The following is an 11,074-nucleotide window of genomic DNA, read 5'->3' as shown; positions in this document are numbered from 1 at the left end:
TAGATATATGTAGAAAACTATTTGAGTCATGCTGCCAAACTGTTAACTAACGTTATGACGAATGAACCTTTGAACGGAAGTCACATCGAGTGGCCTGCACGTATTGTATGTACTCAATCCGTCATCTGATAGAGGGACCGATGAGGAGGCCTTGTACTTTAACAGCAATAATATTCCCCACAAATCACTTTTGTCGGATCTTATTTCCGAAGAGTCGCGTATTATCCGGACAATCGTATCCGGAATGGCTTTCGTGATTGAAACAAAGATTTGTCGAAATGGAACTTGTGGCGCCGTTGCTACTACCGGCAACTCGCCAGCATGCACAACATCAAGATGACGGCGACAAAAAGTATCATCTCCAGAGAGATGGAGAACAGCACAAGAACACCTGGGTCGACAGCATGTTTATCGTTGTCGCCAACGTCGTGGGCATCGGCGTCCTGGGCCTGGCCCATGCCTTCGCCAAGCTGGGATGGATGTACGTAACTGTTTGCTCTCTTCTCCTCGACCTCATGCATGTATGCAGATGGGGATTTGTGTTGCTCGTGTCAACGCTGGCAGGTTCTCTCTACAGCGGCATCCTCATGACTCGCATGAAGTGCCGCGTCCCTCACGCGGCCGTGTTTGCCGACCTTGGATACGAAGGTGATACAGTCCTATACCTCAGTTGCATCATTCATCATTCACCGATCATGGTAGCGTTCGGAAACCTCGGCAAGGCATTCATCACGCTCTTTGCGTACACGTACATCACCGGCGTCTGCGTACGTCCACGCGCACAACCTGCCTTCGTCCATCACGTTGTGTAGTTTTCGTTTCAGCTGACAGCGTCACTATTCCTTCAAGAAATGACCAACGGCCTCTGCTTTGTCTACTGCGCCCTCATGGTCACTGCGCTCGTGCTTCCATTAGCGCAATACCGCAACTTTGCCGAAATGAACTCGATCGCCGTGGTTGGCGCCGTGTCGATCATTGTGCCCATCCTACTCATCCTGTGTACGAACTCCCATGGTTTATATCGTCACCGCTACTGTTATCGTCACCTTTATCGTCACCGTTATCGTCACCGTTAGTGGAAATCGCGTTGAAAGGCAACGTCCAGCCCACCACCACGTCGTGGGTGACGAACGCATCGTTTGATGCTGCTGTCGTGGCCTGTATGGACGTGGTGTTTGCAATGTAGGTCGTTTTCACGTGTTCTTTTAACGTCTTTTAATGTCTTTTAATGCCAACACTAGGGCGGGACATGTGTTTTTTGTGGAAATCATGTCGGAAATGCGCGACCCGCGGGAATTCTCCAAGTCGATTGTCGCCGCCACGTCATTCTTCACGGTCGTGTACGTGCTCATGGCCGTGGTCGGGTATTACTACGTGGGCGCGGTGGTCATGAGCCCCATCACAAGCAACCTCTCCAGCATCAACATGCGCCGGTACGTACCGCATTGAAGAAAGATCGTGTGTCTTTAATGGAGAATGTATGTAGGTGGTGCTCGATGTTCATCTTGTGTCATGTCGTGGTCGCGTACGTGATGGCGGTGATGGTGCTCGCGCGCGCGATCGAGCAGCGGCTGTTCCATCGACCGCCCGAGCAAAGCAAGCATGCGTCCGTGGAGAATCGAGTCGCGTGGCTCGGCATCACAGCTGCCGTCGTGTTTACCAGTTTCTTCGTGTGCAACGTCGTGCCGTTCGTCAACGACCTGCTTGGTTTTGTAGGCGCCCTCAGCGGCGTCACGACGACGTACGTGTTCCCGTTCCTACTCGCACCGGTGATTCTACGAGACGACATGACGCGGGGGCATGCACGGTTGCTCCAAGGCATTGCTGTCGCCAGTACCCTTGTCGCCGTTGTGGGAGTGATTAGTTCCGTGCATCGTATGGCGAATTCGTACCAGACAAGGCCCCCCTTCTCATGTTAAGACATACCAATCATGTAATATAGCTGCTTGTTTGGTTAATCTCGCAGGAAGGACGAGGTCGGTCGGAGTTGTGATGAGGCACGGGGATTTGTGTCGGATCCATCCTGGAAAGTCCCTGGGACGCTGGAAGAACTGGTTGATACCGCAGCTCGTCTGTGTTGGAGATGGTGTGGTTGGGACATTGATCGACGCTTGTACTCGTCGATCTCTTCCTCCAAGTCTTCCTTCACATCGAGCCGCGTCGGTTCTCGTCGAAGCATTGACGGTGAGGGAGGTTGGGTGCACGACGACCGCAATCTTGAATCACGCAAAGCAAAATATATCACCATTTTTGTATTCAGAATATATAAAATTAGAGCGATTACGTCCAGCAGTCTAATATATTATTGATGGCATTAAAACGAGCATTTCATATTACCTCACCATTCAGGGGATACATTGCAAATCAATGGTGAGAAATGGAACAGTGGAATTCTGACATCCGGATGCACATTTCCCCCCCATATGTTTTAGCAGGACTACTCCGAGTACCCCGAGGAGTACATGCGACGTTGGAGAGGTGGTCGGAGTATACTAAGTACCATATAAACACTCAAATCGCAGTTTGAGATAAACAGTGGAACTATTTTAATGAGGGAATTCTACCAGATTGGTGGGTGCACTTTGTATTTACGTAGTAATAGTAGTACTTTAGTAGTACGGTATTCCCAGGCTACTTTAGTTTTTGTTAGTTGAACGCTGCAATATTATTACAAATAATATTGCACCGTTCATAAATAATGCTCGCGTATACTTCAGTACCCGAGTGCTTAAGTACGAACGAGGTCGCACCTACGACGTTCGCAGGGGCTCCGACGGCGGCTGCGCGGCATCGTCAAAGCGAGCGTCCATGGAGGGCTGAAACTAAACTATTCTCGGGGGATATTATTGAGTTTAAGTATAATTGCTGTGATTGGTGCACAGATAAGTAGCCGCTTGGCCTCAGTGTCTGTGTGTTTAGCTACCAGTGTTTGCCGAATCACAATTCGAACCCACAAAGTCATAAGTTAGTCATTTGAAACGCATGCATGGGTAAATATCTCACCGCTTGACGTATGATCCAGTTAACCTCTTGACCACTGACCAATACTTGGCATGCAACTTAAGCATTGAATGTACATGTGCCCACTGGGGGTAGGACCCAGTCCCTGGCTCAGGCTACACCCCGTGGGCACATTCTTCGAAGTATAATGTTATTCCATCACTAGTGGTTATTAGCGATACATAACTACATATAACCACTTGTGATGCATATCTGTGATCAGTTCAAGGAGGGTGCATCTACCGTACTTCAAGTGATGCATTTGTGAACGAATCGCTTGTCAATTAGTATTCGCGAGTTCAGACGAGACCCGGAAGTTGGTACTTCGTCCTAACGTTACCTGTTCTGGGGGAAAAGGATGATCGGGCAACAACCCACTACTTTGCCAATATACTTCGAAGTACGACATCATTCTAACAGTTATACACTTACCGACACAGAAAGCCCGGTACGACGCAGCCCCAGGTTGCAAGGATTTTTTGTACTACTGTACTTTGTACTACTTGTACTGTGTAATGCCGCCACTGTAAGATTTCCTCGGATAAGACACATGCAATCGAGTAGTTCTAGTACTGTAGTACTGTACTAGTTAGTATCGATGAAGTAGTCGGTGATATTATTATTTGACATTTTGATGAATATTCAAAATGAAGCTTGAAATTTGAATGTAGAAGGGGATATTTTTTTAATGCGCTGGCTTTTTAGAGAGAAGGTCACGACCAGCGGCGACTTGTTGATTGGTTAAAATGGAGAATTTTAACCAATCCGATTCAAACTTGACGTTGACGGTATAACATTGGTGTTAATTATGCAAGCGCTTCCGTGTGGTATGTATACAAAAATAACCCCGGACCAGGCGGCACATCAGTAAGCAGGACGCGCTTGAATGATGCAGATGGAGGAGAGGAAAGCTCTTCCGCATGGAATGAGTGCTTCATCGGATACCCAGCACCATCATGCCTCTGCGCCAAACACGGTGCTAGCAGGCTCGCAGATGACCCCGAACGTCGAAAACAACCCCATCGATGGGGCCGCGTCGACGTCGCAGGAACACGGGAAACAAATCAACCCGTCGTCCAAGGGAGACGTTGCATACTACCAAAGCGGGAACATGCAAGGATATCCCCCGCAGCAGAATGGCATCATTGGCACGCGACGACAGGCGACGTGCCCTGCGTGCATGTCCCACACGATCCCGTCGAACGTTGTCTTGGAACCATGCCAGCATCAATTCCATTACCAGTGCATTGACGTGTACACCCAGAACGCGAAGATCTGCCCCGTCTGTCGGGTTCCCATCCAGCGCCACGTACCGCTCGGTCGCCCAACCCCATCCTCGATGCAACAACAACAACAGCAGCATCAACAACCCGAGTACCCATCGCAACCGCCATCAGGTTATCCAATGTCGTCGGCAAATCAACAACAGCCACCCCCGCACATGATGCACAACAACAACAATGTCGCCATGCAAACATCCCAGGGTGGTGGGCCGTCGTCGTCCGCCGTCGGCCACTTTGCGAGCGCGAGTGTGTACGAGTTGCCACCCGAAGTGTTTCTAGACAACTCGTACGAACAGAGTGGGACGAGCTCGATACAAGCGTCCAAGATGCGCAAGGGGAAATGGACGTCGGAGGAAGCGGCGTACTGCGATCGCCTCATCGAAGAGTTCAAGCACGGGAACTTGCCGCTGGCCGAAGGCACGACGCTGCGCACATTTCTAAGCAAGTTGCTCAACTGCGACCCCATGCGAATATCTAAAAAGTACACGGGCAACCAATGCATTGGCAAGGTAGGACTTTTATCCGTAGATCGTGCGTCCATATATATATATATATATATATATATATATGGGTGAATTATTCCGTCTGAACTTTGTATATATATATATATATATATGGATGAATTATTCCGTCTGAACGTTGTGTTTATGTGAATACCCTTTCCCTCCATGTATGATCCCTGTATATTTATATTCCTCGGCTTGTGGCGTTGTTTCCAATATTGAATCATGGTTGAAATATAATATATATATATATATATTTGTACGTTTTTATAGTAGTATAATCTTGAAAAATATATATTGACACGTGTCAAACAACACCAGGCGTCCTTTTTATACATGTCGAAAATCAAATCAAAAGAATATTATATACATGTATATGTATACAGTTGGTCCAACTATCGAATCTACCAGTCTGCTCCTTTCATATCGTTTGTGTGTTGATATGATATTGTTATTTTTGTAGATTATATTTCGCCGCAAGTCCAAGGAACCGACGAAAGACGAGATTGAAATGACTCGCAAGCAACTTGCTGAGCTCGAACGCATCTACCTCGACCGCGAACGCATGAACCAGCAACGCAGGGAGAAGCGCCTTGAATCCGAAGTGAACCGCGACCGCAGCAGGCTGCTCTCGGCGCGGAACCTCGTGTACGCACCGCCGCCGCCTCAACAGACGACAGCGTCGGCTGCGATGCTCCATCACCACCACCCGAACTACCCAAACTACCACCACCCCCCCCCCACAACATATCAGCAGCACTCATCCTTCCAGCAACCACCCCCCGGGTACGCCGCCGCGCATCCGTCGTTGGAGCCGCCGCCAGGAGCATCGGCGCCCAAACCGCCGACGGCTCCCCCCGCCGCACCAACGTCCTCCAAGGACGTGGAAAACAGTCATTCGAATATCAAGACAGAAGTGGTGGCGTCGACTCCCCACAATGGCACGATGAAGCGGGAGCATAGCTTGGCCATGATGCACGACAAGGACGCGTTGCCGCGCATTTCCTCGGTGGACAGCTTCTCGTCCATGTTTCCGCGCATCGCGTCGCTCGATTGCTTCCAGAGCCTATCGTCGCATCGCCCGCCGCCGCACCATCCTCCTCCTTCCCAGCATCATCATAGTCTGTACCGATCGCCGTCACTCGAGTGCCTCAACACGATTCCGCGGGTCGGGTCCCTCGAGCAGTTTTCCAACTTTATTGCCAACATGCCGCCAGAACCCACGTCCAAGGCGGCGGTATTATCCGGGACGACGGGTACTACTACTAGTACTACTACTACTAGTAGTAGTAGCCCGCCGAAACCCGCCAAGCCCCCGACGGCGGCGGCGTTCCCGAGGATCGCGTCGTTGGACCGGCTCCACTTGCCCCGCGCGCCGTCGATGGACAGACTGCCGCGGATCAACTCGACGGATGGATTCCTGCCGCACGTGCCGTCGTTTGGGAGTTTCAGTGCGTTCGGGTCGTTTAGTAACCTCGGTGTCCTCACCACGAAAGACAAGGCAGGGACTACTAGTAGTACTACGGGGCACTCGTCCATCGAAGACATTTTGTCGCTGGTGGCGGCGTCGGGGGACGGACCCGCCGACAAGAAGCGCAAAGCTGCGTCGACGTCGTACGCGAGTCTCGCAGACCACGACCTCCATGTGGACAAGAAACCATCGTACCATCGAATGTAGTCTATCGCGTTGTGTGGTTGAGGATAATGTGATATAATAACCTCCCCTGTCGCTGTCGTTCAAATGCAACAACATGGACCAGATTGTGTGTGTGTGTGTTGACCACCCATGCTACAGGTAGTACGGGTAGGGTGGCAACGACGGAAGCGGCTTGTCGGCCGTGGCGAGTGACCGTGGCGGCATGATGGTGCCAGTCGCTCGACCGCCGCTCGCATTGAAAACTTTTTCCGGAAAAAATTAATCATATCCGGATAAGCAGAACCAAACTCGATGGAACCGCAAGTTGGGGAAGACTACGCTGTGCATGTGGGCACGTCGATGCATGCAAGTGATGACGCCGACGGCGATGTGGACGTGCAATGCAGCTTCCGGTACGAGTTCCAGCCAGCGTCGGTGGACACCCGAGTCCCTGGGCTTGTGAGAACTGACAGTGCTGCGAACTCGATGGTGGTGGAGGTTGCTCACGCCAATGCACCTGGGGGGATCGAGTTCAAAGGCAAGGTCACAGAGAACAAGGACGTCGAGTGCGTCTTGATCTTTGACTCGGCGACGCAAACGTTTACACTGGAGAAGCTTCCTCTCTCATGCGCGCAGCTCCGTCCCGTGCGCAAGTCTACCAGGCCCACGACTACGAAACCTGGACCACTTGGAAAGCGCAAAGCACCACCGCAATAGTTACAATATTTATGGGAAATTCACTGGTTTGATTGGCTCATTTTGAGTTTGTTTTGACATTATTTTCGCAAACAATTATTTTGGCGAAAATACGATCCGTCTACCGTGATTGGCCAGTTTTGGATCCTTGGACTTTGGAATCCGAAACGCTTTTCGTGGGATGGTGAACATGGGAATCAAGCGCCGGAAGGCAGGGACACTGGAGGCGGGTGGCCTGTCGTGGCGATGGGTGGCTTCCCCTGTCCTCGTAGGTGTCTTGTCGCTCCTGTGGCTTCATGTGTTTGCACCGCCTCCCCCGACAACCGAGATGCAACTCCGCGCTTTCGAAGCGTGGATTCGGCAACACGGTGGTCGGATCGGCAACGTGCAGCTCGCTGCGTTCCCTGGCATGGGCATTGGTGTGCAAACGACCAGCGACATCACGGAGAAGGATGAAGTGCTGTATTTGCCGCGCGACCTTGTCATGTACGTACGATGGGTCCGTGTCCTCAAGCGGCACTATGACACCAACTTGCGTAGATGCCGTGACACCGTCACCAAGCAGCTCCCGCGCGAGTTTCTGCGCACGGGACCCCATGCCGACGACGACCTTCTAGCCACGTTCTTGTTGCTCGAGCGCCTCAAAGGCCCCGCGTCCAAGTGGGCACCCTACTTGGCCGTACGCCGTTCACCCACACGGGGCTTCTATACCAACATACCAACATCATGATAGGTCTTGCCATCGGTCATTCCGTCACCCATGAGCTTTACAAAGCACCAAGTCGCAGCTCTTCATGTAGTACTCACCGCCCGTTCTAATACCCCATGGCTTCCTTCCTACATGTGGTGATCATGGAATCTCATTAGGACGAGGCGTTGATTCAGTTGATTGGCGACGCCAAGCGCAGCACCACCGCCGCATTCAAGGCGTTGCTGAGAAAGTTGTCGGCAGTACTCAAGAAACGCAAGGCGTCGTTGAGTTTGGTACGTGAATTGCTAGAGTGACCCTTACATGTGACACTGGATATGAATTTCTGTCATGATATATATATATATATATATATAATGCTGGGATACAGGACGACTATATTTGGGCAACGTCTGTGCTCGGATCCAGGGCGCTGACCATCCAAGGCGTGCGCTACCTCGTACCCTTTGCCGACATGTTCAACGGCCAGTCGCATCCGGTATATTGTGCCTATCCACTTTTGTACATTTCGAGAAAATAGCATACTATCGTATCATTCGTATATATATATATATATATATATATCTTTGAATGTAGTCGGCACGATTGGCAAACAACGGCGCTCGATTTTTGGAATTTCACCAATTGTCCAACCATGGCGACGTGCGTATCTTGGCCGATCGCCCGTGTGCCAAGTTCGACCAACTCGTTGAAGATTATGGCGATAATGACAATTACATGTACATTTTTTTCATATAAATATATATATATATAATTCATAAACGTAGATATTTCATGCACCACGGGTTTACCATGTCTCAGAACCCATTCGACTGCGTCCGACTACCGCTGCCGTCGCCGTCTTCCTCCAAAGCCAATGTATTGGCGTCCTATGGCGTGCCATCTTCAAAGCACATTTGCGTGCAGCCCACTGGCGAGTACGAAGGATAATATCTTTCATGTATTTTACTTATTATTTATTTAATTCTATATATACATATATTTTTATATTTTGAAATGGTGCGTAAACAAGGAAATGACAATGCCGTTGCCGTGTGTAGTAGACACGTTCGAAACACTAGTGTCATGGTATTGTGCATTTCACCCAAATTTGGACTTGTGAAACACGTCGCAACATAGCATTTGATCCAATTTAAGCTTGTACAAACTATACGATACACAGATTAGTATATATATGATTTTGCCCAATGCGGAGGGACTGGGCCGAGTCAAACGTTTTGATTGGCAGAAATTCGACAAGAACGTGATTTGATTGGCTTTGGCGGTTCTTTAATATCCATTTTCTTTTAAGACTCCAGTTTCGAATCGATTTTTGACAATATATATATATATATATATATATATGGATAGCACGTTGGATATTGTGGGGTGGGCGATCTTGCAAGCTCTGGTGCTGACCGACGGGGACGCCCAGACATGTGCGACGACCCACACGTGTTTGGAGTTTGAGTCGCCGGGGAAGGTGATGACTCATGCGGACGCGGCGGCGTGGGTGCTGGCGGCGACCACGGCGGCTCTGCAGGTACTGTCTGTCGGGTGAAAGCAGTGTGTCGTCCTGGGGAGGTGATTCGTATTTTTTTATAAATATATATCGTTCTTTACTTGGATGGCTTTCGCCGTTACTTGTTGGTTGTCAACGGTGCTTATGTGAGGTTGTGTGTAAAAGTTGAAATATATATATATATATATATATATATATACTAGTGATATTGAATGTATTGCCGTTTTTTCATAGGCGTTTGCTACGACAGCCGACGAAGACGAACACGTGCTGTCCACGAACGCCACGACGATGTCTCCTAATATGCAGTACGTGCGGCCTTCTCTCTCTCTCTCTTATATATATATATATAGTTTTTTCTACAACCAATCAAACACTAGAGTGGTGATGACACTCCTGGGATAATAAAGCTGTGTAGTGATAATATGATCTTTACTTGACATAGGTTGGTCATAACATTTCGACGGCAACGCAAGCTTATATTGCAGCAGCTTGTAGTTACTCTAACAGCAGCGACCGCCTCGTCCCGTCCGGCGTCGGAGGCGAACGTTGTCGCAGACGCCGCCGCCGTGTCTCCTGAACCGGCGAACAGCGTGGACGACAAGATCCGCCGGTTTCACCAGTGGTTTAACAGCCTCACGACGACCAATAAACTGCATGTTCGGTACATGGGGCCTGCGATGGGGTACGGGACGTTTGCTACCGAGGACATCGCTGCCGACGACGTTTACGTGGGGGTACCCACTGCCAGCATCCTCGACTCGACATCTGCGACACGGCACCCCCACCTCGCAACCGTGTTTCGAACGCTGTCACAGACGTCTGGCCACCGCGACCGCATGCACGAAGTAAACTCTCGAGAACGACCTACATTCATACTTTTGGAGTGATTGTCGTTGGATATGGCAATGTTGTAGCTGGTACTGCACCTCATACACGAAAGGTTTGTCCGACAAGAAGAGTCGCCGTTTGCCCCGTACTTGGCCTTGTTGCCGCCGCTGCTAGAGGACGGCGCGGTGCCGTTGATGTACTCGTACGGATAATATTAGAATTCCCGTCTATATATATATATATATATATATATATATATATAGGTCCAACATCCTGCCCTCTCTCTCTGTGTGTATATATATATAGATGACAGGATTTCGCTGGAATACATGTCGTTTTGTACTGTGTGTCTCATGGATTCAGTTTTGAAGATATATACTATATAATAATCATGTATTTAGATGTATAAACGAATATGATTTCACTGTGTGTTTTGCATGTATATGAATGATATTTGTTGCGTGTAGAGCCAAACAATTGGCGGCGCTAAAGTCGGTGGACTTGCATGAGGCGGTCGTGGCGTACCAGTTGCAAGTGGAGAAATCGTACCAAGCGATCCATCGCGTGGTGCTATCCAGGTTTCCCGAGGTAGAAACGACAATCTCATGATGGAGTCTTTTGATATGCCTATTTTGGGGGATTGATGAAATCGCCAAGTAATCGAGAAAATGAGTATGATTGGCTATAAAGAATGAAGATTGAAATATGATTGGCTAAAATATTCATTGATGCATTGCAGTCTCAAAGATACCTCTTCAACTCAGTTTTATATGAAATTTCGAAGGTTCGGCGATTGTTCGGCGGTTGATTCAACCAATCGCCAACGGAGGAAATGTTGAGTACAACACACAATACATATGAACAATTATATGGTTTTTCAATTGCTTTGGAATGATTTGTTTTAATATATATATA

General features: G+C 49.2%; 4 protein-coding genes across 10 annotated transcripts in view; 3 read left to right on the top strand and 1 right to left on the bottom strand.

The window, feature by feature from the left end:
• Positions 1–272: 272 nt before the first annotated feature.
• H257_14947 (hypothetical protein) lies at positions 273–2,222 on the top strand. Of its 3 annotated transcripts, XM_009842884.1 has the most exons (7): positions 273–481; positions 530–648; positions 703–767; positions 813–999; positions 1,077–1,182; positions 1,242–1,433; positions 1,487–2,222. In XM_009842884.1, the coding sequence occupies exons 1-7, from the start codon at positions 279–281 to the stop codon at positions 1,917–1,919; spliced, it is 1,305 nt and encodes a 434-aa protein (XP_009841186.1). In that variant the 5' UTR covers positions 273–278; the 3' UTR covers positions 1,920–2,222. The 3 variants fall into 3 exon arrangements, with proteins under 3 accessions (XP_009841186.1, XP_009841188.1, XP_009841187.1); XM_009842886.1 differs by having other exon boundaries at positions 703–999; XM_009842885.1 differs by lacking the exon at positions 1,487–2,222 and having other exon boundaries at positions 1,242–1,460.
• On the bottom strand, positions 1,188–2,810 carry H257_14946 (hypothetical protein; the record flags this gene model as incomplete). Of its 3 annotated transcripts, none has more annotated exons than XM_009842882.1 (4): positions 1,193–1,370; positions 1,442–1,838; positions 1,893–2,216; positions 2,755–2,810. In XM_009842882.1, the coding sequence occupies 2 exons, from the start codon at positions 2,808–2,810 to the stop codon at positions 1,955–1,957; spliced, it is 318 nt and encodes a 105-aa protein (XP_009841184.1). In that variant the 3' UTR covers positions 1,193–1,370; positions 1,442–1,838; positions 1,893–1,954. The 3 variants fall into 3 exon arrangements, with proteins under 3 accessions (XP_009841183.1, XP_009841184.1, XP_009841185.1); XM_009842883.1 differs by having other exon boundaries at positions 1,442–1,757; positions 1,927–2,216; XM_009842881.1 differs by having other exon boundaries at positions 1,188–1,370; positions 1,442–2,216.
• A 1,030-nt stretch (positions 2,811–3,840) lies between these two features.
• Positions 3,841–6,533, top strand: H257_14945 (hypothetical protein). The gene is made up of 2 exons (XM_009842880.1): positions 3,841–4,792; positions 5,250–6,533. Exons 1-2 carry the CDS (start codon positions 3,887–3,889, stop codon positions 6,462–6,464), a joined length of 2,121 nt encoding a protein of 706 aa, XP_009841182.1. The 5' UTR covers positions 3,841–3,886; the 3' UTR covers positions 6,465–6,533.
• A 735-nt stretch (positions 6,534–7,268) lies between these two features.
• H257_14944 (hypothetical protein) overlaps positions 7,269–11,074 on the top strand; it is a 5,769-nt gene continuing 1,963 nt past the window's right edge. For 2 of the 3 annotated variants that reach the window (XM_009842877.1, XM_009842879.1), the window contains exons 1-11: positions 7,269–7,604; positions 7,659–7,797; positions 7,852–7,914; positions 7,986–8,102; positions 8,198–8,305; positions 8,404–8,546; positions 8,595–8,744; positions 9,178–9,349; positions 9,563–9,636; positions 9,774–10,176; positions 10,246–10,361. In XM_009842877.1, the coding sequence (XP_009841179.1) occupies positions 7,300–7,604; positions 7,659–7,797; positions 7,852–7,914; positions 7,986–8,102; positions 8,198–8,305; positions 8,404–8,546; positions 8,595–8,744; positions 9,178–9,349; positions 9,563–9,636; positions 9,774–10,176; positions 10,246–10,361 (1,790 nt within the window). In that variant the 5' untranslated portion in view covers positions 7,269–7,299. Of the gene's footprint in view, positions 7,605–7,658; positions 7,798–7,851; positions 7,915–7,985; positions 8,103–8,197; positions 8,306–8,403; positions 8,547–8,594; positions 8,745–9,177; positions 9,350–9,562; positions 9,637–9,773; positions 10,177–10,245; positions 10,362–10,626; positions 10,748–11,074 lie in introns of all 3 variants that reach the window. The other variant, XM_009842878.1, reaches the window with a different exon arrangement.

The sequence above is a fragment of the Aphanomyces astaci genome (assembly GCF_000520075.1).
Source record: "Aphanomyces astaci strain APO3 unplaced genomic scaffold supercont1.64, whole genome shotgun sequence".
Lineage (NCBI taxonomy): Eukaryota > Oomycota > Saprolegniomycetes > Saprolegniales > Verrucalvaceae > Aphanomyces > Aphanomyces astaci.
The sequence above is the reverse complement of the archived record's forward strand: the minus strand, read 5'-3'. Positions and strand labels throughout refer to the sequence as shown.